The sequence below is a fragment of the Phasianus colchicus genome, chromosome 4 (assembly GCF_987193195.1).
Source record: "Phasianus colchicus chromosome 4, bPhaCol1.hap1.1, whole genome shotgun sequence".
Classification (NCBI taxonomy): Eukaryota; Metazoa; Chordata; class Aves; order Galliformes; family Phasianidae; genus Phasianus; species Phasianus colchicus.
Window position 1 is genome coordinate 5,386,343 of NC_143439.1, and position 27,789 is coordinate 5,414,131.

The window sequence follows — 27,789 nt, forward strand, 5'->3', positions numbered from 1 at the left end:
CCAATGCTGAGTACAGGGGCAGGATGACTTCCCTGGTCCTGCTCACCACTCCATTCCTGATCCAAGCCAGGATGCCATTGGCCTTCTTGGCCACCTGGGCACATTGCTGGCTCATATTCAGCCAACTGTCCATCAGTACACCAAGGTCCCTTTCCATCAGGCAGCTTTCCAGCCACTCCTCCCCAAGCCTGTCGGGTTTCTGGGGTTGTTGTGATCACAATACATGACCCGACACTTGGCCCTATTGAAACTCATTTGGTTTACCCTGGCCCATCAATCCAGTCTATCCAGATCCCTCTGTAGTGCCTTTCTCCCCTCAGGCAGATCAACACTCCCTCCCAACTTGGTGTTGTCTGCAAACTTACTGAGAGTGCACTCAATCCCAAACTTCTTCTTTTTTTTTTTTTTTTTTTAATGAAAGTCACACATCATCTTGTGATGACTTACAACCAAATAAAATGGTCAACTGCATATCTATTTCCCTGCATTTTGCTTTCGCAAATGTCCTTGTCCTTTTTGTTTTCAGTGGGTTTGCATTGTGAACTTGGCAACGACGATATCTGATGTGAAACAACGTGGGGGAAAGAGAATCACAAAATCTCAAAAATCACAGAAACGCCAAGGTTGGAAAAGACCTACAAAATCATCCAGTCCAACCACCCACATATCACCAATAGTTCTCACTAAAAGATATCAAGAGACATATCAATCAAAAACATTAAGCAATTTAGAACAGTTGTTCAAACACTTATGAATCAAGACACCTTAAATCAGGGATTTGATTCATCACTTGGAATTATCATGTAGTGCACTGGGGGTTAAAGACTTAATGCTCCAGTTCCGTGGATTGTGGATAGTTCGGGTACCTGGTTCTTAGAAGAGAAGAGCATATTGTTTTACAGTGGATTCACTGTAATTTTTATTGTGAGAGGTTTTTCTGATGTAAGTAAGGTTTTGATGATGTAAGATGATGTAAGCTTTTTAAGATTCTCTAGCGTTCAGTTCCAGTTCCATCTTCTGACAGATGTCACAGATATTGTTGCTTTAGTGCACCCAACTTGAAAATCTTCTCCTGAGGCAAATTTCATTGCCTAAAATACATTGAGTTAGGCCCATTCCTGTATTACAGCTAAGGCAGAAAGATATAGTATGGCCCAACAATTCTGTGCTATGATGTCTTTATTTGCAGACTGCCTTTATGGAAAACTAGCATAGATTAGAAACCCGGGATTAAATCCTACGCTTAGGCATAACCTCTTCCGTGTCAGCAATAATTACAATATTTGGGCACTAACTTTCACAAAGAGCCCTAATACCTACTTTTGTTCCTCTCAATTTTATTTTAAATTTGGCATGAATGGAAACAGCCTTTTCACATCAAGCTATAAGGTGTAATTATTATTGCTGTTTCTTATTCATACTGCAGGTACAATTAGTACTTACACTATATTCAGCTCTGTGTAAAAACAGTCTGCTCTGAGAACATGGGCTTGTGACACATCCTACAAGGAATAAGAATACAAATGAGAAGTGGAAAGGTAAATAAAACAGTAAAGACGCTTGTGTTTGCATGAATTGGTTTTAACAATCCTGACTGACAGTCATACTGCAGTAAATGAAGTGTATTTTCTAAATTACAGACACTTCATGGGTACTTATTTATTTCAAGCTCCTGTAAGTACTTAAAATCCTGTGGAGATTAAAAAAAAAATCCAGTCCACTGTTGAACACATGTGAAAAAGAAATCTTTCCCTCCATATTTAGCTTCTGATTTTCATACAATGCAAACTATACATTTCCTGCAGGCTTTCCGTGGGACTGTTTATATGTGGTATAAATCATCCAACCAAACTCCGCCACTTGCTATGAAGCTTTAGCTTCATAAATAAAGTATCTGTTAAAATTTTTGTGGCCTTTAAATGCAAGTTATTGAAGAGAAGAGCATAGCACTGGTTTTAATAAAAACTCTTTCAGTCCTTCTCAAATTAATATACAAATTTGAAAGGTGAAAGCTTGCTGTGGCCATAGGATAATTCTATTTTATTAGTACAAACAACTTAGCAAAACGTCCTGTAGGTTTATAAAGGAGTCCAGATATAGAACTGATGAAAATAGCTAGATAAACCTCTATGGAAAGACAATTTGGACTGCTTAAGGCAGGTGAGACAAAGGACATAATGTCAGTGAATGGAAGAGTTGTGAAGAAAAGAATGAGCACTCTTGCTTTTTTTACTCTACCAAATTTCCAGCTGTATTTAAGAGCAAATAAATAGAGGTTCGATAACGGATGAAACTCTTAATTTCACATGTATTTTTAGAGATTTACAACAGAAGTATAAATTAAACTTTAGAAATGAATATTTCAACGTACCATTTACCTTGAGTTAAAGATGAATTTGTTTTAAATATTTTGAGGCTTAAGCAACCACCTACTTAGCTGGGCAAAAAGTTTACACTATATAGAGTCATTTTTAACTATGAATTTCTTCTGATGTTTCAAATTCACATCTTTTTTTATACTGTGTTATAGAAGTATCACAGTAGGACAAGCATATACCTAAACCATACGTGAAAAGGGAAATGCAGAACTATTTCTGAAAATATTTGGGTCTAGATAGCATGGCAGGGTGATTTTCTTGGAAAAAGAGGAATATCGGAGATAATTTGCCTCAAGAGAACAATGGGTAAAATTAAAATAAAGATAGAGAATGACATTCCAAGGAAAAAAAATAGGTTTTGTTTTCCACAAATATATTTCTGTTGTCCGAATATTTTCTTCAAAGATCATAAAATCAACTTGATAGGAACTAGCTTGCATAAACTATGCATAAACTATGCATAAAAGCCAGGTTGGATGGGGCCTTGGGCAGCCTGGTCTAGTATTAGAACTGGATGTTGGCAGCCCTGCCTGTGGCAGCAGGGTTGCAGATTGATGATCCTTGATGTCCCTTCCAACTCAAGCCATTCTATGATTCTATGATTCTATTAACTCAGTTTCTCCTACAACAGCTAGCTATGCTTTTCGCTTTCTATTAACAACCTGTGGAAAGCCCATTCATATCATCTTTTAATATTTTAATGTCTTTGATTTCATTGCCTCGTTGTACAAAGAAAGAAATTGTACACTGTGTGAACTATATCCCACTTGCTCTTTCTCAATCTACATTTGGATGTCCCTGAAGTAGGTCCTCAAGTACTGGTCCTCCAAGCTTATTTATGTGTGTGCAAAACGATCACAATTCAAATTGATTCTTTCAGCATTTTCTGTCACTTTTCACAGTTTAAATTCCTCCCAGTTGCTGCTCTTAGGTAAGCTCCCTGTATGCATGTCTATATTCACAATGTGTGAGCTGAACTCTTCTTTTGCTATAAGCCAATTGTAGGAACCACGAACTACTGAAGCAGAGAAGGCATGGAACTGGCAGCGGTCACAGCACCGAGCTGCTGGAGTGCAAGAAGCATTTAGACAATGCTCTCAGGCATTAGGTTTGAATTCTGTGTGCAGCCAGGGATTGGACTTTGTTGGCCCCAATTCAGGATAGTCTATGCCTTTATGCTTCGATGAAATCAATAGAATTTCTCTGTACAGTTGTACATTCAGTAAGCACTAGATGGCAGTATAATAATTGGTTGAATGTAATTTAATTTCTTTCATTAGCTGTACATGTTTTCTTCTCAAAAAGCTGTGTAATAGTTGACTGAATTGGTTTGAATTACTTTACAACATTGCTGCAAAAGTATATTGGCTGTGAGGGACTTCCATCAGCTAAATAAAATACCTTACAGCTATTATCTATGTAGAAAAGGATTTTGCTTCATTCTACAGGAAAATAACGTTTTGACATGTTAGACAAGTATGAACAAACATAATAATATATACATTTGGTTTCTTTTAAGCAAAATGATCAGGAAAACAAAATCTCTGAGATAATGTCTAGAACAAGAAGGCTACCATAAGAGCATGCTTATCCACATGATATATCATTTGCTAAGAACAAGACGTTGAAAAGCCTTTTGTGTGCGTGTAGATTGTACACAAAAACTGTACAGAACTTCAGTAAGGCATAACTCTGTGTTGATGGGTGGAGCTTTGCTTGATTTAAGTATGGGTTTCTGCTGAGTGGAATGATTCAGCCTCCCTTTTGAAATCCCTGCTGTGGTTTCCTGTTTGCATGAATCTAACAGCTACAAGTTGAATTAGTAATTTTTTTTTTTATGGGTTTTCTGCTGTTTTAGTGAACTGAACCCACTGAGCACAGAGCCACGACTGCCTTATCCAGTGCAGAGGATGCATCTCAAGCCTGCAGGTATGAGACTGAGAGCCTGGGCCACCTCTTTCACAGGCATCTCAGATACACACATGTGAAATCCAAACCTTTGCAGCACTGGGCCTCAGACTTGCTCACATTGATCTCTACTTTGGGCCTGGGTACTTTGCATTACTAATATGAATCAAAGCCACAACCTACTCTGGTTTCCTTGTAATGCTTTCTTGCACCCGGACTTCCTCACTTCCATGACACTAAAGTGGATGTGTAATTTACCAAGAACACTTTACTGTTCAGCACTGATCACCAGTACCTAATTTATCCATTGCTCAGAAGTCAGAAGCTTCTTACCATTGGCTCTCTTTTCCAAAACTAGGATTGGATCATTTAAAGCCTGTTTACTAGACTACATGCTATATCAAGTCTTTTAGGGAATGATGTCATGTCCAAACTCTGAAAACCCAGTTCCTAACTACTCATTTTTATCGTTATTATTATAAGCAACATGAACTCTAAGGATAAATATTAGAAATCACTTATTTTCATTAAGGAACTTCTTCATAGTGAGGGTGATGAAGCACTGGAACTGACTGCCCAGGGAGGTTGTGGATTCTGCTTCTCTGGAGATTTTCAAGACCCTCCTGGTTGCCTACCTGTGCAGCCTGCTGTAGGGAGACTGCTTTGCAGAGGGGCTGGACTCAATGATCTCTGAGGCCCCTTCCAACCCCCACAATTCTGTGATTCTTGGTGCAATTATTCAAGTGGAGGAATAATGCTAGAAAATATTTAAAAATTTTTATTCATTTCTTGTCATATTTAACTAACTTTAGTCACAGTGCAATTTATTTTTGATAGCAGCTGTTTTGCTATTCCTCATTTCAATTTCCAACCTGTTAAGAGACTTATTCTTGTGTGACCACAGCAGCATGGTGAGTGATCCCTTAAAAATGCTCATATGCAGCTGCATTCATTTTTACTAGGATTGCTTTTCATGTGTAGGTCTTCAGCTTGTGGAACAAGCTTGCTAGAATGCAGAGCTTTGCTGGCATAACTTCCTTTTCAGTAGATATACTTTGCTGAGGTGTAGCTTCTATTAGCAGAGTACTTTTAGTGTCAGTATATCTGAAGAACTATGCGATTGTTGATAAGCATTGTCAGCATTCTTTTTGAACACTATAACAAGTGGGAAGGGTCCAAATGTTACAAGGGCAGACTTAACCACAAGACTGAATTTTCTCAGTAAATGTGATGAGTTGAATTGCTGCTGTATAAACAAACAGCTGCTTCATCTCTGTTAAGAAACATAGCCTATTTCCTTTCAAAGCTGCCTATATATCCCCATATTTAAATGTTGGTTGTTTTTTTTTTCTCTGAGTTCTTTTCTAAGCAGAAGCAGCATTGGATCAAATAGAATCTCATAAAATTCCAAATGCTATTCAAATGCCTTTTCTCATGGCTAGACTTGTAAGCCAAAACCAGGCAATTTGGATGCAGTCATTTTTGTTACAGCTGTATACGATTTCTTTCATGTTCACTGAAGTGCAAAGACATAACTGCAGAAAAACAAACAAATAAAAAAGATTCCTGTTCTATTTGTGTTTGTTTTTGATGTTCTGCATCAAAAGTTACTTCTGCTATCATCAGACATTTGGCTTAAAAGCTAAAATAACACTGGAACAAAATGACAGAAGTCAGAGTTTTGAAAGGCTTAATGTTCACTTAGGAATGAACGTTATTAAGTAGCTCTGCCGTGATAACAGGCTGCAGAACCTGCAGCTGTCTGTGTGCCTACAGGACCTATATGGAAGTAGTGTGCAAAAGCATTCTCTCATCAGCTTCCACACAAGTTTACAATGACTTCATGATCAACATCTTGGATCTCTCAACACAGTGCAGTCTATTACTAGTAAGATTCACTTGATGGATAGCTAAGAGTTAGGGGGCTCGCCTTATGAGTTTACCCTGGGATACAGAAACGTGAACGTGTGACATGACAGCGACCAGCCGCCCATGGGCACAACTGATGGGCTCAGACCTCACCAGCACTATGAGACAAGCACACAGGGGTACTTGTAATGCTTCAGCTGAGCGTGCACTCCTACAGCTGATCCCTTTGGAGCTGACTGCCATGTAAGTGGGTTTTGTTGTTTGTTTCAAATCTTTAACAAGCAGCTCGTCTTCTCCAACACAATCCAGCGGCAGACCTGCTCATCTGTTGAGACAAATTCAAGAATGAAAAGCCCAGGCTTCATAAAAACAGCACCAACAGCAGCGATGATTTCATTTAGAAAACCCCCCTGTGGAAATACATTTAATTTTTTTTAAGCGTTCCCAAACCAACCATCAACACAGAGGACTTGAGAAGGAAACTAAAATTGCATTTTCCACGAAAGAGATCGGCAAACATTATATTATAAATTAAAATGCATTTAGTTTAACATTTCATTAGCTTTCATAAGAAACTAACCTAATTAGTGACTAGAACTAAAATCACAGCACTGTAGGGTTTGGAAGGGGCCTCCAGAGATCAGAGAATCACAGAATGGCCAGGGTTGGAAGGGACCTCAAGGATCATGAAGCTCCAACCCCCCTGCCACAGGCAGGGCCGCCAACCTCCCCATTTCATACCAGCCCAGGCTGCCCAGGGCCCCATCCAGTCTGGCCTTGAGCACCTACAGGGATGGGGCATCCACAGCCTCTCTGGGCAGCTGTTCCAGCACCTCACCACTCTCTCTGTAAGGAACTTCCCCCTGACATCCAACCTCAGTCTCCCCTCCCTCAACTTCAAACCATTTCCCCTCGTCCTGCAGTTATCAACCCTTTCAAAGAGTTGATTCCCCTCCTGTTTGTAGGCTCCCTTTAGGTACTGAAGGCTGCAATGAGGTCACCCCGCAGCCTTCTTTTCTCCAGGCTGAACAAGCCCAGCTCCCTCAGCCTGTCCTCATAGGGGAGGTGCTCCAGTCCCCTGATCATCTTCGTGGCTCTCCTCTGGACCCTCTCCAATCCTGTCTTTCTTGCACTGGGTGCTCCAGACCTGGACACAAATGAGATGACACAGATTGTTAAAAACAAACAAAACAAACAAAGCAGCAACATCCAGACACAGACACACCGCCCTCCCTCACCCAGCCCATTCCTCAGCATCACCTCGGGGCTGCCGGCAGGTACCGAACCTTCCACCGGCCGGCTGCTCGCACGGCTCCACTACGGCTGCGCGCTGCTGCCCGGCCCTCCTGCGGGCGGGGCCCCGGAAGTGGGCAGCGCCGGCGGCTCCCGGCGGGCCGGAGGGCAGCGGGGCTCCGCCGGGCGGGAGCAGCCGGCACCCGGCAGCGGCTGGCATGGTGCTGGCGGCAGCGCGCGGCGCCCGCGTTACCCTGAGGAAGGCCGAGCGGAGCCGCCATGGAGATGCTGCTGCCGCCCGTGTGAGTGCGGCGGGAGGCGGGCGGGCTGCGGGCTCGGAGTCGGGCCCGAGCGCTGGCTGGGGATGGGGGACCGGCGGCGGAGCTCGGTTGAGCCACGCGGTGAGGGCTGCGGGCGGGCCTCACCCTTATGGGAGATTTAGTGTTTTTTTTATTTTTTATTATTTTTTTCCTCTTGATTTCTCCATATGCCGTTCGCTCTCTCGTTTGAGTCAGCGGCTGTGCGGGAGGAAAGGAAAGGAACGCGGGGCTGCGCTGCATCCCGGCCGCCCTCCGGTAGAACGTGGGGGAGAGCGGCTCCGGGCTCCTGGGCAGCTCCGTTCTGCGCCGCTCCGAGCGCACCTGTGTGTCACGTACGGTGTGCGCGGATGTGTCCGTCCGGCACCCGCTGTGCTCGTGGGGATGGAAGGAGGTGCCGCCTCCTCGTGTCACACTTGATAACTCGGCGGTTTCATTAGCGGAGGGCTCTGCCGGCCCGTTAGTCGGCAGCGCTTTGAACTGCTCTCGCTGATCTCTCGCTGATTCGTGGTGTTTTTTGCATGCTCGTCGCTGCGTATGTCACAGAATTAAGGAGTTATACCAGGTGGCGTCTTTTTTCCCTCTGCACGACAACTCGTGTCCGTGCTCTTTGCTTTGTCACTTGGCTCCTTTTGGCCACGAGCTGCATCGTTCTAACAACTGAGCAAGAAACTTGGTGTTGCTGTGCCATGGTACAGTGCAGTAAGCGGTGACTGGTGTCAGTTCTGTGGAGGGATCTTACTTTGTTGGCCGTTCTTTGTGAAGACTGTATTTATACAAACTGGGGGAGCATCTCCTTGAGAGCAGCCCTGCAGAGAAGGACTTGGGGGTCCTGGTGGATGAGAAGCTGGACATGAGCCAGCAGTGTGCGCTTGCAGCCCGGAAGGCCAACTGTGTGCTGGGCTGCATTAAAAAGGGGTGGCCAGCAGGGAGAGGGAGGTGATTGTTCCCCTCTACTCGGCTCTTGTGAGGCCCCATCTGCAGTACTGCGTCCAGCCTGGGGCCCCCAGCACAGGAAAGATGCAGAACTCTTGGAATGGGTCCATAGGAGGGCCACTAAGATGATCAGAGGGCTGGAGCACCTCTTCTGTGAGGAAAGGTTGAGGGAACTGGGGTTGTTTAGCTTGGAGAAGAGAAGGCTCTGGGGAGACCTCATTGTGGCCTTCCTGTACTTGAAGGGAGCAAGTACTCCTGTATAAACAGAGGGGGAACGGCTGTTTACATGGGTTGGTAGTGATAGGACAAGGGGGAATGGTTTTAAACTGAGACAGGGGAGGTTTAGGTTAGATATCAGGAGGAAGTTTTTCACTCAGAGGGTGGTGAGGCACTGGAACAGGTTGCCCAAGGAGGCTGTGGATGCCCCATCCCTGGATGCATTCAAGGCCAGGCTGGATGTGGCTCTGGGCAGCCTGGTCTGCTGGTTGGTGACCCTGCACATAGCAGGGGGTTGAAAACTAGATGAGCAGTGTGGTCCTTTGCAACCCAGGCCATTCTGTGATTCTATACAGGAGACACATGTTGAAGTGTGTCCAGAGGAAGGCCACAAAAATGATCCCAGGGATGGAACACGTCCCCTACGAGGACAGACAGAGAGAGCTGGGGCTGTTCAGGCTGGAGAAGAGAAGGCTATGAGGTGACCTGAAAGCAGCCTGTCAGTATCTAGAGGGGAGGGCTATAAGAAGGAAGGCGCAGACTCTTCAGCAGAATCTGATGTGGTAGGACAAGGGGAAATGGTTTCAATCTAAGAGGGGAGGTTTTAAGTTGAATGTAAGGTGGGTTTTTTTATGGCAAGTGTAGTGAAGCACTGGAACAGATTGCCTGAAGGTGTGGTGGATGGAGATGCTGAGGATCAGGCTGGATGGAGCTCTGAGCAGCCTAATCTAACTGCAGGTGTCCCTCATCATTGCAGGGGAGTTGAACTAGATGACCTTTAAAGATCTCTTCCAAATCAAATGATTCTGTGATAAGGGGGGGTTGGATTTCTGGGTGTCAGTGCATGTGCTAAGTTTAATTCTTGCTCAAAGCAGGTAAGTGAGGTTTTTATCTGAATCAGACCCCTGATGCACCAAGGCTGGTTGCCCACTGCTACTGACTTTAATGGCCAAATGTATTTTGCTTATTTCCAGTTTGGAATAAAGTTATGATAGTACAGGTGGACACGTTATTGATCCTGGGTATTTTCTAAGTAGGTTAATGAGGTAATTTGCATTGTGATTGTAAACACCAAACTCATTGACCTGGATTAAAAAAATGTGTTTGCCATTTGGACAGTTCAACATAATTGTTTTCCTATGGAACTTTGTATCTAGAACTTAGCTATTTCTTATATTTAGAGTTAATTGTAGGTAGAGCTAGTGATTTAGCTGTTTGGTTTTTCCTCTTGCAATTTTGATACTGTTTCTGGATGCAAGAACTAAGAGACTGGTCACTTTTGCTTTTTAGTACAATGAATGGGTAAGCAAAACCATTCTGCTAGGGAAAGCCTGAAGAATTAAAGCAGTCATCATACAGCATTCCTGTCAGAGGAGATGACCTGAAAGCTGTGTGAAACAGTAAGCAAGGTTCCAGTGGCCACACAGAGCTCAGCTCTGTTTTTTTGGCTTTCAGAGACCAAACTGATGGAATGTGTTCTGCCAGTCTGTACTGGTGGTAGACTAGAAGTTACTGGACCACTGCTTCTATCCTTATTTCAGAATGTATTGGAAGTATTCTAGGGCATTTGTTTGTGTTTTCCACAGTGGAGCTTATTGTTAGCCCTGAATGCTTCTGTAAACCTTAGTAGTGTTAGTCACTATCTTATTACTAGATAGAGAATCTTACCTGCTTCCCTTTCTATCATCTGCTGTCGGTAAAAGGAAAAGCAAAATCGTCTGGAGTAAAGAATAAACTGATGTGCAAGTCCCATTCACACTCTCCCAAGGACAAAGGTGGCAAAAACAGAGTGATAGTCTGAGGGAGTAGGAATATTAACCTTTTGACTTTTTTAAAACTTTTTTTTTAAATCTTAACTTTTTTTTTTTTTCCAGATGCACCAAGCTTTGCCATCAGAAGCCTTTGGATTTGAAAGATGATAACACTGAAATTCACTGTCCTGTTACAGTGAATCCGTGGCACATGAAGAAAGCTTTTAAAGTTATGAATGAGTTAAGAAGGTATTAATTCACTGTATACACCTGCCTGGAGTCTGTAAAACAGGTTTAGTTTCAATTACATTTATGAAGTTCTAAAAATGGAACATAGAATTCCTGAAGTGTAGCTGATGAGAAAGATTATATATACAATGAAGTGACAGCTGAATAATAGTCAAGTGATCATAGTTGTGATGGGTGCACCATGTTTCTGCTCTTCGTAAGTTAATTGCAACTAGGTTTCTGAGCTTGAAGAATGCAGAGAGGGTGTATTTAATAAGACACTATGGATCCTGTCTTTTATGTTGATCCTGTGTAGATTGTGACATTCTAATTGAGGCTAAAGCTCTGCTGTTGATTTTTGTGGAGGTCTGCAAGCTGGAAATGTAGCAAGCTGGAGACATAGGTCCCAGTCTAACAAATATAAAACCAACTGATAGTATTCTTTCTTTTCTTAGGTATCTTTTGCACACCCAATGGGAGCAATTTATGAACTCCCAAATCAAATATTGAAAGATGTTTAGATAAACTTTTTTAAGACCTTGAGTGATACTACCATCAGTTTCAGCAAAACTGGAGGACTGGTGCTAATGCTGCTCTTAGCACCCATATTGATTTATTTTTTGCATATGAGGAGGTGAGATGGTGTTGAAATGTGTGACAGCTGGTAATTAGATCTCACAACTGAGCTCTGGTAATTAGGACTCTCAACTATCACTGCCAGTAATTCAGCTTTATAGCTAACTGCAACAATAGAGAAAATAAATAAAATGTTTCTGCAGCATAGGTGATACTGGAGTGTGTAAAAATCCTGTAGCCCATTGTAATTTCCTGTATTAAGATTAATAGCTGGAGAAGTTTTACCTTATAAAAACAACAGCAACTGCTACTGTATAAAGGTATATAATGTAAGAGTTTGGATGAAGACCAGTTTCCCCAAATGAATCTTAGAATACATCAGTGTTGCAAGTAAAACATACATGGAGCAAGGAGCCTTATGTTGCAAGTAAAACATACATGGTCTTCCAGCAGAATGCATTGTTGAAGACCATGGATTATTTTCAGAATATACTTTTGTTTCCATGGTTACTCAAATTGGGATTGCTGTAGAAGCAGTTTGAACAATTTTCTTACGTTTATAAATAGTTGAAGTTTGAACAGAAACATTGCCATGCAAACCTCAATTTTATTTCTTATTTCATAAAGTTGTTGCAGCAAAGTTTGCTGTTTAAGCCAAGTACACCTTTTAAAATGCTGAAGAGATTAGAAATGTTAGTTTTTGCATTTATTTCAATTTGAAAGAATAAACTGCTACACTGTAGGTATGTTTCAGACTTCCTTACTCTAAATGAAGATCTGGCATTAATCAAGTAAAAATTTTTCATTTTGTTGACTACTTAAAATGGTTTCTATCTCAGTTTTTTTATTAATATAGCACAAGACAGTGTTTGCCAGAGGAACACTTTCCAGAAAGTGAAGTGAAGGAATTGTCTGCTGAAGTGTCTAAAATGTGTTATGTTTGGAATGCTTGTGTCCATGAAGTAGTATTACACTTCTGGCTACCACCAAGTTGCCTGGTTCTGTTAGTTCCTAAAAGGGTTTTTGAACCTCCACATTTTGACAAACTTGGGTAATATTGTCCTTGGTAATTTTTGTCATTTCATTACTCACTGTCACCTCAGCAGTGAGTCAGATCATTAGGATAGCTAATTAGTTCTTGACACAGAAATAATTTAACTATAGTGCCTATCTTTGCTCTTAATTATAATTTTGTTTTTTTCACAATGGAATCTGACCTTAGCTATATTTTTAAAAATTCCCATTCTTACAGACAAGACTCTTTCAAAATATTTTGAAGATATGGGTAATGACCTTCCTCTGTATAAACCCATGTTAGTAAACAGTAGTTATTCATAAATCTATCCCTTTTTTTCTCCATCTCTTATTTTCTCCCTTCATCCACGAAGATGGCATACCACCATGGTTCTGTTTGTTCAGTCACTCTATGCTAGAAGATTATTATAATACTGCTTCAGAAAGCAAACTCTTCTAAACAAAGTTACTGAGTGGAATGTGCTGAGTTGCTGTGGGAGCCACAGGGTGCTTGTAAGGAGTGTCCTGTTAGTTGGTAAATTTGTTTCTTTGTCTAATAGTTGACAAATTTGTCAGTTTATAGAAGCAAAAAGCATGGTCACCTAATGCAGAGATGTATTGGGACTACACTAAGTTGCTGTGTCAATAAAGTGCTGTGTAGTTAATCAGCTGGAATTTTGTGTTGATGTAATTCTGTTGTTTCTGGCTTGGATAGCTTTGATATTTCTGTTCAGCTGAGAGTAAAACCTTTTGTTACTGTTGGCAGATTAAACAGAAGTGTCTGAGAAAGCTGGGTAATTGGTGGTGGTGACTGGTAACCTTTTTTTTTCTTAGTGTTGTGGTTGTGTGAGTTTTTGTATGATAAATTTAACAATTTTTCCGAAGCTGCTCATAATTCTCTGCTTAATCTGGATGTGGTCTGGTCTGGATTACTTTATATTATATGGCTTTTTAAAATAATAGCCTATTGCACACTGTAGTGGAAGTGCTAAGTCTGAAGCAATGATTGAGCACCTGGAGGGAAGGCAGGGCCAGCTCAGGTGCATGCAGTGCATTGAGTGACTGGAAGGTTGGAGGCAGGATCCACCCCTTCCCAGACCTCATTTAAGGGCTGGCAGTGAAGGCAAGGTTATCTTGCTGGAGATCCTTGCCTACCTGAGGCCTTTCAAAGGTAAGCAGTTTTTTCCTTCATTTCTATGTCAGTGACTGCTGCGTTTGGGCTCATCCTCATTTGCTGCAGCCAAAGACTTTGCTACCCCATTATTATCACTGTATTTTCCATCACCTTATAGTGTTACACGCACTAAAGAGATTTAGGTAGTTGTATAGATTTTGAGCTGAAAGGGGAAAGAAAAATCTAGTGCTGTGGTTGCAGTGTGACCACAAAGTTTAGTTGTGGCTGCCAAGATTTTTGGTGTGTGGCTCCCACAAGGCTTGCTTTCTTGAGGCTCTGGTCAAAGAAATTGCATGATTGCAGAGGCTGAGCAGTTAAAGTATTTTCTTGAGACCCATGTGAAGATCTGAGCAGTTTGGCTGACAGCTCCCACTCTGTAAGAACAGAAGTGATACTACTTACCTGAATCTTTGTTGGTGCTCTGTGTTGTAGTTGCAGATTATCAAAGAAACATGCAGTGGTTTTGTTGGAAGGAACCCTTAAAGGTCATCTAAATCCAACCTCCCTGCATGGGCAGGGCTGCCACCCACCAGATCAGCCTGCCCAGAGCCCCATCCAACCTGGGATTTAATACCTCCAGAGATGGGGCATCCACAGCTTCTCTGGGCAGCTGTGCCAATGCTCACCACCCTCTGAGTAAAGTATTTCCTCCTAATATCTAATCTAGTTCTCCCCTCTTTTAGTTTAAAGCTGTTACCCTCCTTGTCCTATCTCTGTGCTCCCTGGTAATGAGTCACTCTCCAGCTTTCTTTTAGTCCTTTTAGGCCACAGTGAGGTTTCCCCAGAGCCTTCTCTGCCCCAGGCTGAACAAACTCAGCTTCCTCAACCTTTCTTTGTAGGTGAGGTGTTCTAGCCCTCTGATCATCTTTGTGACCCTATTTTTGGGACTGTCAGAAGGCTTGCCTTCTAATTACCATATAAATTCTGGAAAGGTGGTTTAAAAAACAAACAACCCCCCCCCCCCCCCCCCCCACAAAAAAACATGTATTTCAAATATACTGAGAATAAGGGCAACTGGATTGACACACAGCTGTAGCTCTTTCCTTAAGCAATACATGCTGTTAAGGCATGCTGTCTCCCTCATCCCTTGTTGTGTTACCCTGGCTCTGCATTATGTCATTTATATGCTACTTCTACAGAGAGACTGCTAAAATAGGAAGAAAAGAAAAAGATGTCTGTGACTTTGGCTAGGTAGATGCTGGGATAACGTAGGCTTTTTGTGTTTTGTATGGATTTTTTTTCTATTGTGGAAAATTAAATTATAAAGAGTATGTTTTGTGGTGGATTTAACTAGAAGCAGTATATCTAATGGCTGTAAACTGTGCTGGAAACATTTGTGCCATGCATGGCTCTAAAGAGATACTGTGTTATTGCAGTAGAAGAGGGAGGAAATTGCAAAGGTTGAGTATGCAGATGGATGTAATGAAGATAAGAAGTTGAGCAAGACATAAATGCAGTAAATTGTAAACTAACTTGAGTGGAAAAAAAAAAACAATTGCTACTGTTTATATGATAAATGCTTGGAAAGCAGAAAGTATAATTAGTGATTTTTGAACAATTAAGTAGGTATGAGTTTCCAATGAAAAGTGACAGAAGCATCACAACTGAATTTTTGGATTCTGCATTATCTGTTAAGTCTTATTCCTTAATTTTTTTAGTGCTTGTGTATATCCAAGTCTTTATTTCATTGCAGATGTTCGAAGGAGCCCAGCCTTCCAATGAGAAGGTTTTAAAATTGGGCTGATGTCAATTTCTGTTCTTCAGTGCAGGAAACTTATCTGTGGAAGAAATCACAATTCAGTTGTCTGACTCTTGGAAAGTTGTGTATACCCCAGCACCCCCTGCATCCCTTCTCAGTAACAGCCGTGCCATTTTGTAGCACATTTAAAAACAGTGCTTTATCAACCTCGTAAGCCTGCCTGTTCTGAGGGCACGGAGGAAGAAATGATATGTTATTTTATACCGTTCTGCTGTGGTTCACATGTGTGAAATGACTTTCTCTGATGTTTCTAACTAGTCAAAACTTGCTGTGTGATGTGACGATAGTGGCTGAAGACATGGAAATTGCAGCGCACAGAGTTGTGTTAGCCGCCTGCAGCCCCTACTTCCATGCCATGTTTACAGGTAACAAATATTTCAGTATTTACTGTGTTCTAATCCAATCCAACCGTGTTATTCACAACATTGTATGGCCTCTGCTTTTTAGGATCTCATTTAAATTTGTAGGTAAGGCACCGGGAACTTTTAAAGATGAATTTGCTTGCAATCTTAGGATATACTGGCAATTTAATCTGCTAGCATTGCAAATACTTTTTAAAAGCATTCATTATTTAAAATAATTTACATGCTAAGTAAGCTGGGAATAGTAGAGTGGTTACACTTCTGAAAGCTGCAATAATCTAACTTGTACAAAGTACAGTTAAAATAACTTTCATCTGAATTCTGAAGTAAATTATGTCCTTTAACAACTGCTGCTGCATTCTTCAGCCACTGTATGTTCTAGGCTGTTAATAGATACGAAAGCTTTCTGAGGCTTTGGCAGCCTGTAGCTGCAGTGCATGTTTCACTACTCTCAGGATAATTCTTTGTGACAGATGTGCTCTGCATCATTGCCACAACTTTTCAGAGCAGGCTTGATTCTGCCTCTGCTTGCTCCATCCTGGCCAAGTTGCTCCAGGAATGCCAGAAGGCTTGCAAGGCTTAGTCAGATTCATAGTACCCTACAGCTGAATTGCTGTACTGTGGGTTTAATTTCATGACGGTTATAAATGACATGTGGAATTTTGTGTCAAAGTGAGAATGATATTAAATACATTTTAAAATTAATTTCTGAAGTTTTATCTATTCCTTTTAAAATCTTGTGCTGGTTTGGTTCTTAATGTTGACTGCTTGAAATTAAGAGAATTCTCCGTTATGTTTTACTTCAGACTTCAGGCTCAAAAGTAGGAAGAAAAAGAAATATGACTCTCAACATGCCAGTACACAAGCAAAATGAAGTTTTAATAATTCTCACTGCATGCAGTTGGAAGAATGATATAATTTGACATACTGTTGTGTACTGGGAAGCAGGTGATTATTAACAAGCACTTCAATGAAACTAAAGAAATCTGTAGTTCAGTACAGTCTTGATATTATGCACACATACTGTGATATAATCAAAGCTAAAAGAGGAGTCTCTACTAGCAGAAACAAATGCTTTATAGACTTTCCATTTAAATAACAATTCTTCAAGTAACTGAGATTTGCATCTGTGGTTGTTACAAACATTCCAGATGACTGACACAGATTCCTTCTTAGCTTTTGTACTTTCTCTGAAGTGGAAAATTTAAACAACTGTTTCTGTAGTTCATCACCTAAATAATGAAGAAAGTAGTTCTGTGTTAAAGATTATTTTTTACTGACTCTCACAACAACAATACTCTTTACTCAGGGTGTGGTTCTGTATTATCCTTTTTGTGGCTTACAAAAGCCTGGTTAAGGCACTTCTGCTTGCCACTGACTGCCCTTTCTGTAGAGAAGTTTATTCCCCTTTAGGAGTGCAAATGCAATGGCTCTCTGAACAAAATCACTGAAACCACAATTCTTCCCTTCCTTTGCTCCCTCTTGAGAAGTTTTGCTTGTTTTATGTTTTCAAAGGTAGGTCTACATTGACCCCCTTTGATGTGGGAACTGGGAACACTTGTCTGAGGAAAGAGTGAGAACTTCTTAACCCATGCATCTGTGGCAGTGTTTGTATAGTTGGTGAACCAAATTGATGGGAAGTTAAATAGAAATCAGGCTTGGCTTCAAAACTTATTAGTGGATTTTATATTACTATTATATGCTGTGTTTAGCAAAGACCAAGTTTGTTGTCAGTGTGTTTTAGCTATTTTCCACAGAAATAATCCCAGAGTTCATGATAATTATTTCTGTGAATTCTGGTGTTGATTATTCCCAGGGGGAGTTGTATTCTAATCCAGTAATGTACAAGTTCAAATAAGTTTGATAGTTGAAACAGCTACAGGTTTACCTGCTCTTGACTAAAAACTAGAAGCTTCACTCTAGGCACATGTTTGCAGATTGCTTTCATCTTTTTCTGAGTCATCAGGTAATCACAGTAATGCAGGACAAGATACAGCATTAGCTGCAACAAAAACTTATGACTCTTTTTTTCCCTCCAGTTTGTGCTTGCAATGGCAGAAGTATTCTTATTAAATACCCAAAAAGAAAGAGTTACTGTCTTTTAAAGTTACACAATTTAATAAGTTAGTAACAATGATCTTGTAAGTAAGACCTGAAGGGAATAAAGATTAAATGTCCTGGACTGTGTTACAAGGGATATTTTTTTTCCTGTGAATTCTTCAGAAATATTGGTTGTAATCCTAAATTAAATATGCTTAAATGGTTAGAGGAAAAGATTATAAAACATCAGTGAAGGAGCACTTCAGTTGTCCTATAGCCTGATTTGAGACAAAGGTGACCTGCATTTCTTTCTGTTCTGCCACAGCGGTTATCCTTAGGCAATTACTTGCTTTCTTCTATTCTCCATTTGTAAAATTCAATTAAAAAAACAAAACAGCAAAGCGAGCAAACACACACCTTCCTTATGTTACTGTATAATATTAGCTTTTTAGATGGCCTTTTGATAACTTCAGCTCCGTTTTTGCTCTGCTGCTCATGTTTAGGAGTATGGACCAGCCCAATATTTTCCTTTCTATGTCATTGACAACTCTGTGAAGATGTTGTGGTGCAGCTGCCCATGACATGAGTTCTTCAGAAGGTTGCATTCTAAACTAAGAATGCTGAGCAAGTGGGTCAGTGGTTATCTGCGTGTGACCTGTTAAACAAAGTCTGGATCATGAGAGGACTGATCCAGCATCATAGGAAAACTGCATGTCCTTCTAGCATGAAAGAATGTTTTTTTCCCATTCCATGGATGCTGAACTCTGTAATTAAATAGAGAAGATGCCTATCCATGGCTTTAGAAGCCTTGACACAAAATCTGCAAGCATATTAGTTTTGTTTTCAGAATATCAAACTCTGCTCGCCTACATACAATTTTCCCAAAGGACCACCTCCACAGCAGCTTGCATAATAAATGACTTGCTGCTTGCATGCTCTGAAGATCAATAGGTTTAATCTGTGTCAAAAAAGTAGCTTAAGCTTCAAATACAGGACTCTGTGAAGAATACACTGCAGTGATCTTTCACAGGTATATGGGAATGTTTCAGAAGAGCAGCAGAAAAGGAAGTTCTATGGGAGCTGAATTTTGCTCTTTCATCACCAGTGCTTTCCAGAACTCTAACATTAAGCGCTGCCATTAAGCAGAAATACATTTCTATAAGTGGTCTTATATGCTTTCTATCAACTAAAGAGTTGATTTTAAAATGCATTCCTTAGAGTTCAGCTTTAAAAAAATAATAAAAAAAGGCGTGAGTAAAGTAATAAAATTCTCAGTGATGAGCTGGGTGCACTGTTTGTTGTTGTTCCTAGAAGACCACAGGATAACAAACAACAAAAGTGTGTGTACTTCAGTAAGGAGATATCAGTAATGTTAAACATCTACTGGTTCACTTCTGTGTCCTGTCTACTTTCATTACTGTGTAGATTAAATTTCCTACCTCTCAATACCCTTTCCTCTGGATGCTTAGGGGAAGAAATAACATATCTGATATAGAAGAATAACAGATGTATGTATCCAGAGATCATGGTGTACTTTTCCAAGGTGAAAGTTTTATGTCTATAACCAGTGTACTTCACATTTCTGTGGGAAAGGGGTTACAGGTCTCAGATGTGTGGTTGGTCACTATGGAGAAGCTTGTAGTCTTTTCTTCAAAATTTATCTTTACACAATGATTTCAAATACAAACATAATATTGCATTTCGAGAGCATTATCTAGCTGTAGGTGTCCCTGTTCATTGCAGGGGAGTCAGACTAGATGACCTTTCAGAGTCCCTTCAGACTCAAAAGATTCTATGATTCTATCAGATATTAGGAAGTGGAAGCTATTTTGCAGGATTTTCTATGAAGATCAGTTGTGGCATATGGCCTATGTGTCAGCCTCTACAAAATGAGGTCCAACAAGTTTTTTCATGCTCACCATTTTATCTTAGTTTGAGTTTTAACTGTTAGAGCTGAAGCAGAAGTGAAATTGTGAAGGGAATAATAAGCAGGCAAGTGAAGAAATATGTATGCTAAGCCTTCTGTGGGGATAGATTTTCTTTTCTTTTTTAAAATTCAGTGACTCTAGATTGCATTTGGCTTGTTCCTTAGATTAAGAAGTTAAAAAATCAAGAGTATGTGATAGGTTGGTTTGCAAGCAAAACATTTTTGTCTGCATTTGAATAGTCTTATTTAGGTATAATGTAAAATAATATTTTACTGATGTTGTAAACAGGTGAAAATGAATCATCTGCAGTAAAAGTATTAACCCATGTAGCATTCACATGATGGTAACAACAAAATCTTCCTTTCTCCTTGGAGAGAGGGAGGAAGGAAAGAAATTGAATTCTTATTTAAATGGCTTTATTACTACAACTGATCATACACAAAAATTTCTGCTGTTGTCAGGAGTAATTGCTATTAAAGTGTTGAATTTGTCCTGTATCTCTACCTAACGTACTTAATGATCAAAATGTATTTGTAGGTGAGATGAGTGAAAGCCGAGCAAAGAGAATTCGAATAAAGGAAGTTGATGGCTGGACCCTAAGGATACTTATTGATTATATTTACACTGCTGAAATTCAAGTTACAGAAGAAAATGTGCAGGTAAGGCCGAGGATAACTTCTGCAACAGAAGGGATGTAATCCACGGAGTCATTTAATTTGTCAGTATGGTTCAGCTCTGGCAAGGGAAATCTCATCTGCAAGCTGGAAGTTTTTCAGACCCTGTGCTTACAAAGCAAGCAATCATACCATTTAAATTCTGGGTCACATTGCAAGACTGAAGTAAATGAAGTCCGTTGACTTTAATGTGCTTTGCAACCCAACCTTATGTAATACAGTAAAATAGATGATCTACTCAGCCTAAAAATTAATGCTGTCAGCCACCTCTGTACCACCCCCTCTCTGATACTTCAGTGTAATTTACATAAACAAAAGTAGATTTGCTCATAAATGTATACCATGTCTTCCAGTTAGCGTTCTGTTTGTCAGATTTTTTTTCTATCCTTCAGAATAAATTATTTTCTCCTGCTCAGTCTCTGTATCTACTCGGTGGCCAGTCATGCAAGAATTTTTAGCTTGTTCTGCTTTTTAAATCAACTAATATCTAGCATGAAGGTTTTTGCCCATCCTACACAAGCAGAGCTGATCAGTTTTTCTAATCAGCTGTGCCAAAAGCTAAAGCTTCAGTTAGAACAGAGCAAGCATAAGCTTAGAAAAATAGAACTTATGAGGACAGGGTAGAATTTACTTCCACTGTCTTCTGAGATTCAGCATAGATTTTGGTAAGTTAAAAAGTAGTTGCATAACAGTTGTTATATTTGTCTTTTTTTACTTCTAGCTTCTATGCCCTTGTTTCTGGTTTGCTAGCAGTTGTTTTGTTGCTCTTGCAGGACACAAATGATGTTGCTGTATTTGGCACTGAGAACTTTTGTTGCAATTGTGCATTCTGAAATTTAGTGGGCATTAGCTTGAAATTAAAAGCTTTCTGATTAGCTGCTGAATCAGATGGAATCATTGGTATTTTACTTATGCTTGATTGAAGGCCTAGCAATGAGATTTCATACTACCAACTTGAAATATTCTACTACTAAGCTATTTAAATCATGCCATAAGTCTTTTGATTCTGCAAGACTGAATTATTGTTATCTTCTAAAAGAGTTGTTTACTTTATGTTCATTGATGGATGTATATAGTGCAACCTGTCTGAATTTATGCTGTATTTTGCCAATCTGGTGATTGTACAAATCTGTTTGGCTGTAGCAGGCCTTGGGCAAAATCCAATGGTGTCAGATACTCCTTAGTTGATCTCTTCTGGCTTGGTCATGCTGGCTTTTCATCCTTGAAGCAGGATATTCTGTCTTGCTTGCACACCTTAATGACCATAATCTGGTACTGCTGAAGTGTGTCAGACTGGATTGAAGAGGCAGCCTACTTCATTCTGGCTGTAGGTGTATTACCTAGAAGGGTGCATTTTGCCAACACTGGTTCTTATCTGTTCATGGGAAGAGAAGGGAGCTGTTCTATTTTTCCTTGTACAAGACTCATTAAAGGTTCTTGTGCTCTCTAGGTTTAGACCTCTCAAGTCTGATACAGCTTTAGTTTTCATAGCTCCTGATGTTCTGAGTGCCTGAAGATGTGTGTAATAATGTTGTGCTTGGTAAAACAGATATGGTGTGGTGAGGAATATTACAAGTGTGTGGGTAGTTAAATATTGGGAAGACAGTCAAGCTTTTAAGGATTTATTGTAATATAATTGTGTTTTAACGTTGTTGGTGAATATACTTATAATAGGACTGGTAATTAATATAAAGATTATTCTTTTGCTATCTTCATCTTTATTAGTGCTAGATTGTGCTATTTATTTGCAGAGAGCCAAATACTACAGATAAAGCCTGACACAGTGATGCAAGACTTCCTTTAAATTTGAAAACTGAAGTGGAAAAAGTATAAAAACCTGAAAACTTAAAATCCTAGCTTAGACTCCCAGGCCTCACTTAAGGCTGTGTCCTCTTGATAAACATGTTACACGGTCTAGCTCTCAATTTCCTATCTGTAACAGAAATAAATATGGCTAAAAAGTATTGTGAAATACTGTAATGGTTCAGAATTCATGGTTTCTCAATACAGATCCATGAAAACCTAAGGTGCCATGTCTCTAACTTTTTTATATTCAAGCTAATGCAACTTAACTGGAGCTTCAGCTTGGAGGTGGCTGCTTACAGTTCTTATTCTGATATCCTTCATGGAATTTCAAGTGTGTTATTCTTTCTTTTCTCGTCATGCATAGTAAGAATTGATATTGAATTCATTTCTAATACGTGGTGCTCAAAAAAGGCAAGAATGCTTCACATTTAAGTAATGCAGAATTGCGAAGCAGTCTTTGGTGCTAAAATAGCTGTGTTGTATATTTATGAAAACTAATCACAAATGAATACTTAATGGTGTAGGCAAGCTCACTAGTCCTCAACAGGCAAGTAACTGAGCTTCTTTCATTAATATCTTACTTGATAGAGGCATGAACGGGAGACTTCTCTATTAAAGTGCCTTCTGAAGTTCTAAGTAAGAAACATTCTTGTTTCCCACTGTTGTGTTATCGTTTGTATGTTTCTCAGCAAGGGAGACCAAGAAAAGTCCAGTGTAATCAATGACTGAGGAGAAAAACACATTCACTCAGTGCATCCAACTATCAGAGCTGGAAGAGGCCCTCAGCACTGCTAGTTATCACTACATTAGTTAAGCATAAAAGAAAGCATTTGTTCTTTTCAGCAGTTTGCAGTTCTGTGTCAGTAGGTTCTCCCCCCATCCCTCCCAACAGTTAGACAGTTGGTGCATGGAAAAGATGCATACGTGTTCATTATTTTTCTCCAAGTGTTTGTTCTTCGTTTTAAGTAAGTTATTTTATCATTCTTTCCTAATGGCACTCGCTTTGCATAATGCAATAATGTCGTCCCTGTCATTTTTACACTTTGTGATGATTTTCTGTACTAACTCTATTTTTTCTTTTATACTTTTTTCCTCCAGAAATCAGATGTCAGACAATCCTATATCACATTTTCGCGTTTTAAGCAGGGATCATAGAATTTAATGTTTTCAGAAGGCTAATCAATTTTCTCACACAGGAGTTTTTTTCAGCTCCCATATAGATATTAACTACATGCAGTACACAATGTGGGAGAGTCAGTCACTATAAGAAGCTCATGCTTGAATAACTCTCCCACACTGTGCGTATGCATTTTAGCAGTATTTAGTCAGCCTTCCACCTAGGGCCTCTACTGAGTACAAATACATCAGAATAGGAGCATGAAAAGAAATTCCTGCATTCATAGTCTGTGGCTTTGGTATCAGCTTTAGAGGTCAGTCTGATAAGGGGTGTGTAGAATGTGGTTGTGGTAAATGTGGTATAAAGTTCTGGACATTAGTTGGGTCCCTTTCTGGTTCTGTCATACGACTGTTCCTATAGTTGTGATGATAAAAACAGTTTTCTGAACTATATTATAAACCAGATCACTGAACTGAGCTAAAAAAAAATGTCAGTGCTTTCCTTTATGTGTTTTTCTGAGGTGTTATTTTTAACTTGTTTTCTTGCTGCCTGGGGAAAACCTTACACTCAGCTTCACTTTGGGCCTGCCAATAAACATATTGCCTTACTTTCGAACAAGAAACGTGCACGAAAGATAGCAGAAGGGAAAATCACAAATCCTAGTATTTTTTCCAAAGCTCTTTCTTGGCATATTCTTCTCTTTGAAGAATTTTGTTACGTACAACCAACAAAAAATCCCAAATCCTGAATATGATTTTTTAAAGAAGTACCTTTCCTTGTGCTCATTTTCTGAAATTATTCAGTGGCAATGTTTATTATACAATAATAAATAAACAGTACAGATGTATGTTTCCTTTATAACTCTTAACTATTCAGGCACAGATTGCCATCTGAAACATAGTGCGTGCTTCCATTTGGATTGTGTTCTAGGACATGATGATGAGAGTTGCCAGCATGCTTAAGGTGCTGTAAGGACAAGATTACTTTTGTCATGCATAGTCTTTTCTGGGTACTAATTTAAAGGCAAAAATAAAATTCTGTGTAGCATGTAATGTTCCTTATTCATTCTTCTGCTGAACATTCCAGTAAACTCAGGATCAAAATGCTTGGATTAAATAGTTATATTTAGAAGTGGTCTGTTTGTGATATATCACCTACAGTTTTGTGTGGGTTGGATGTATAAAATGATCACTGTTGAAGGGCTAACAGTTCTTTTTGAAACTGGTACATTTTGTTGGTAACAAAATTGTGATGGTTGCAGATTCCCTCCTTTGATACCATTTCCAGTAAGGGACAGATACAACTGTTTATTGGATTTCAATTAAGAATGTGGTTCAGGATCATAGAATTACAGAATGTCTTGAGTTGGAAGGGATGTTAAAGCCCATAGGTTTCCATTCCCCCACAGTGTGACACTCACTGGATTAGGCTGCCCAGGGCCTCATGCAAAGTGGCCTTGAATGCCTCCAGGGATGGCGTATCCACAGCTTCTCTGGGCCACTTAACAGTAATGGGATTACCACCTCAACAAATTACTGCTTATCAGTTGAACAGTAACGACTGTTTGTGCTTTTTAGCTTGAAGAAAGTGTGAAATAACTTGGTATGAGCCAGTCTATAAGACTCACGTTAATTTGCGTGAGCACTTAATGATCAAATTACTATAGCTTGTATTACAGAGCAGTACTGTCTTTCTGTATGAGCTTGGAGCCAGAATACTTTTGGGAATATTTTGATACTTAACCAAGTTTTATCTTCAGATGAGATATTTTGTTTATACAAATTGTGATTAAACTACCAGTCTTCATGTATCTTAGCAGCAGTATGATGTATGAAGAGCATAAGACACATGCTGCATGTTTCTTGAAACTGTATTTGTTTTAAATATCAAACTCTCTGAATGTTTTTTGAGAATTTCTAAAGCCTGCCATTAAATTATACATTTTGAATGCTGCAGAGCATCTCTTAAGTTCTTTGCTATGAGAGTGGTGAGGTGCTGGAACAGCTGCCCAGAGAGACTGTGGATGCCCCATTCCTGGAGGTGTTCAAGGCCAGGTTGGATGGGGCCCTGGGCAGCCTGGGCTGCTGTGAAATGTGGAGATTGGTGGCCCTGCATGTGGCAGGGGGGTTGGAGCTTCGTGATCCTTGAGGTCCCTTCCAACCCTGGCCATTCTGTGATTCTGGTTCTCTTACTGGATGAAAAGATATGTTACCTTTCAAGAGGTTTTCTTTATGAACGCATACGTTTTCCAGTCTAGATGGGGTAAACTCCTTTTTTGAACTGAAGACTGCTTGTCCTATACAAACTCATGATTGGGTATCATGAGGTGTGAATTCATGTACATGCTTGAACAGAGATGTGAATTCTGTATTCTGGAAGTATGCCTTCAGCTGTGTAAGGGGGTAGGAGAGATAAAAGGAATATTTGTTCAACTGAACTGAATGCTGTGAAGGTGTCACTGAATCTTACCTTAAGCTAGGTTCTAATTTAAATCTATTGTGTATATATATAATTGCTTTGAGTCAAAGAAAGGCTGAAAGTTCTTCCACAGGATCTGGGCTTTTCTCCATTAGAGAGCCAATTATAGATATGCCTGGAAAAGAGGTGCTACTCTTGATTTAGGAACATTTGCTGATGTGTTTCTCTAGCCTTCTTCTTTAAGGAGCTTGTGATTATTAAGGAAAGGGGAACAGCTGAAGTAAAAGCACTACATTGGAAAAAGGTAGAGCTAGGTAGGCTGAATCTAGGCCATTACATCCCTGCTTGTCATTACCAATACACCAAGACCAAGAGATAATTAACACAGGTTCAACACCTACCCTGTTACGCACTCTGTTGAAATGCAGTGCCTCTGGAAATAAAAACTATCTTGAATTAACTGTAATGTCAGAATAGTTTTCAAATTGGATATCATACACACGACAGTGCAAGTGTTGAGACAATATGGTTGAGACAACAGCAATGTTCCTGGCTAAAAGCAGATCCACGTAACTTGTTACGACTGTTACTGCTGTACCACAGGTTAAATCTGACATCTGTTAAGTTTGCAGGCTGGTTATTGGTATGGTAAAGGTTTTTTGTTTAGTCTGTTTTGCTTTTATTCACTGACCACAATTGCTTGGTAACAGTATTTAGGAATTATTCTTGGCTACCCTGCCCTGTGGCAGGGAGGTTGAAATTAGCTGATCTTTAATGTCCCTTTCAACCCAAGCCAGTCTGCTCTTTAGACTGTGCTTGCGCTTCCCATTTAATTCCTTGCTATGATGTTTATCAATTGAATACAAGTTTTGAGTTATTAAATATATCTTTTAAGCCAGGGCTGGTTTTCCCCACAGTTCTTCATAATAGCTCTCCTTATGTGTCCCCACAGCACCAGGACAGCCACTCCTTAAAAGCTTTTTGTCTTGATTTAGCTTTCAGAGTCTTTCCAGAAATACACGACCGCTTACTTGACTTGTGTTAAGAGCAGAGCATGGCCAACCTCGTGGCCTTTTACTCTCACTGTTTAGCTGCAGCTGTTGGGAAATGAAATCCTGGGCTACGTAAGCATCTTCATTCTGGGCCAGAGGGCTTTTCTTAGGAGTCGACTTGTTAAACTTGGCGTGATTGTTGAGAAAAAATGAAGTTATGGGTTAGGTCAGAAAATGCTATCGCTATTGAATATGTCATACTTTTTTTCCTTCCAAAGAAAGTTTTATGCAGTGAATGTGTTTACTGTGAGCTGTTTCTTATGCTGGCCCAAAAAAATGAAAAAAGGATGGAATAATATTATACTGATTTCCCTGTCAGTAGTTTGTGGTAGATGTTTAGTTTTTAATAATAGAAATAGCTCTAACTTCAATGTGAAGTCGATAAGGATTTTGACAGCATCTTTTAAGCTGAAATCTGTGAATCTGTATTTTCTTGAGTTGAATCTAATTTGCCAGTAACTCTCAGCTAAGTAGCCTGGTGCAACCCATATTTTTCTAGACAAACTGCTAGGCCAAATGTTCATTAAAACTGTACAGCTATCTTTCAAGCTGTTCATATAGTTTTATTTTTCTGAACTGATATTGAATGTAGTATAAGCTTAACATTTTGAACAGATTTGGCTGATGACAATTGATGCTGTTTCTCAAAATGGTTTTTCTTTCCATATAAGGCTAAATAACATGAAATGTTAAACTGTCATCCTGTGTGACTTCTCAGCACCACTCAAACAGAAACAGTCTCTGTGTTGTGATGCCTCAAATGGGCGCAAATGAAATCTTGTTTCAATGTTTTGACCTGTTAAGGATGTGATAATCATCCTGCATGCTACAACTACTTGCAATGCCTGTTCCTGCAGCAAGAATATGTCTGGGATTTGTTTTTTTTTAGCTGCCATATGAAGGGCTAGGTATTAAACCATAACACCTAAGCTCTTTTATTACTTCTGTGCATTCCTGTAGGTGGCAGGTAATTTGTCACAACATGACTTTTAGGAATGAGGTACAAGTATATCGTATCTCATCAGGCTGAAGC

The 27,789-nt window shown here is 39.9% G+C and overlaps 1 protein-coding gene and 1 long non-coding RNA gene across 4 annotated transcripts in view; both read left to right on the forward strand.

The window, feature by feature from the left end:
- The first annotated feature begins 171 nt into the window (after nt 1-171).
- On the forward strand, nt 172-5,884 carry LOC149918017 (uncharacterized). 2 transcript variants are annotated; one of them, XR_016465724.1, is made up of 3 exons: nt 172-1,538; nt 4,237-4,307; nt 4,819-5,884. It is a non-coding gene; the product is annotated as an uncharacterized LOC149918017 (long non-coding RNA). The 2 variants fall into 2 exon arrangements; XR_016465725.1 differs by lacking the exon at nt 4,819-5,884 and having other exon boundaries at nt 172-623; nt 1,427-1,538; nt 4,237-4,651.
- Nucleotides 5,885-7,521: 1,637 nt separating this feature from the next.
- Nucleotides 7,522-27,789, forward strand: part of KLHL2 (kelch like family member 2) — a 59,967-nt gene continuing 39,699 nt past the window's right edge. The window contains exons 1-4 of one of the 2 annotated variants that reach the window (XM_031614293.2): nt 7,522-7,690; nt 10,732-10,857; nt 15,618-15,724; nt 20,227-20,348. In XM_031614293.2, coding sequence (XP_031470153.1) covers nt 7,668-7,690; nt 10,732-10,857; nt 15,618-15,724; nt 20,227-20,348 — 378 coding nt within the window. In that variant the 5' untranslated portion in view covers nt 7,522-7,667. Of the gene's footprint in view, nt 7,691-10,731; nt 10,858-13,577; nt 13,598-15,617; nt 15,725-20,226; nt 20,349-27,789 lie in introns of those variants that run through there. The other variant, XM_031614294.2, reaches the window with a different exon arrangement.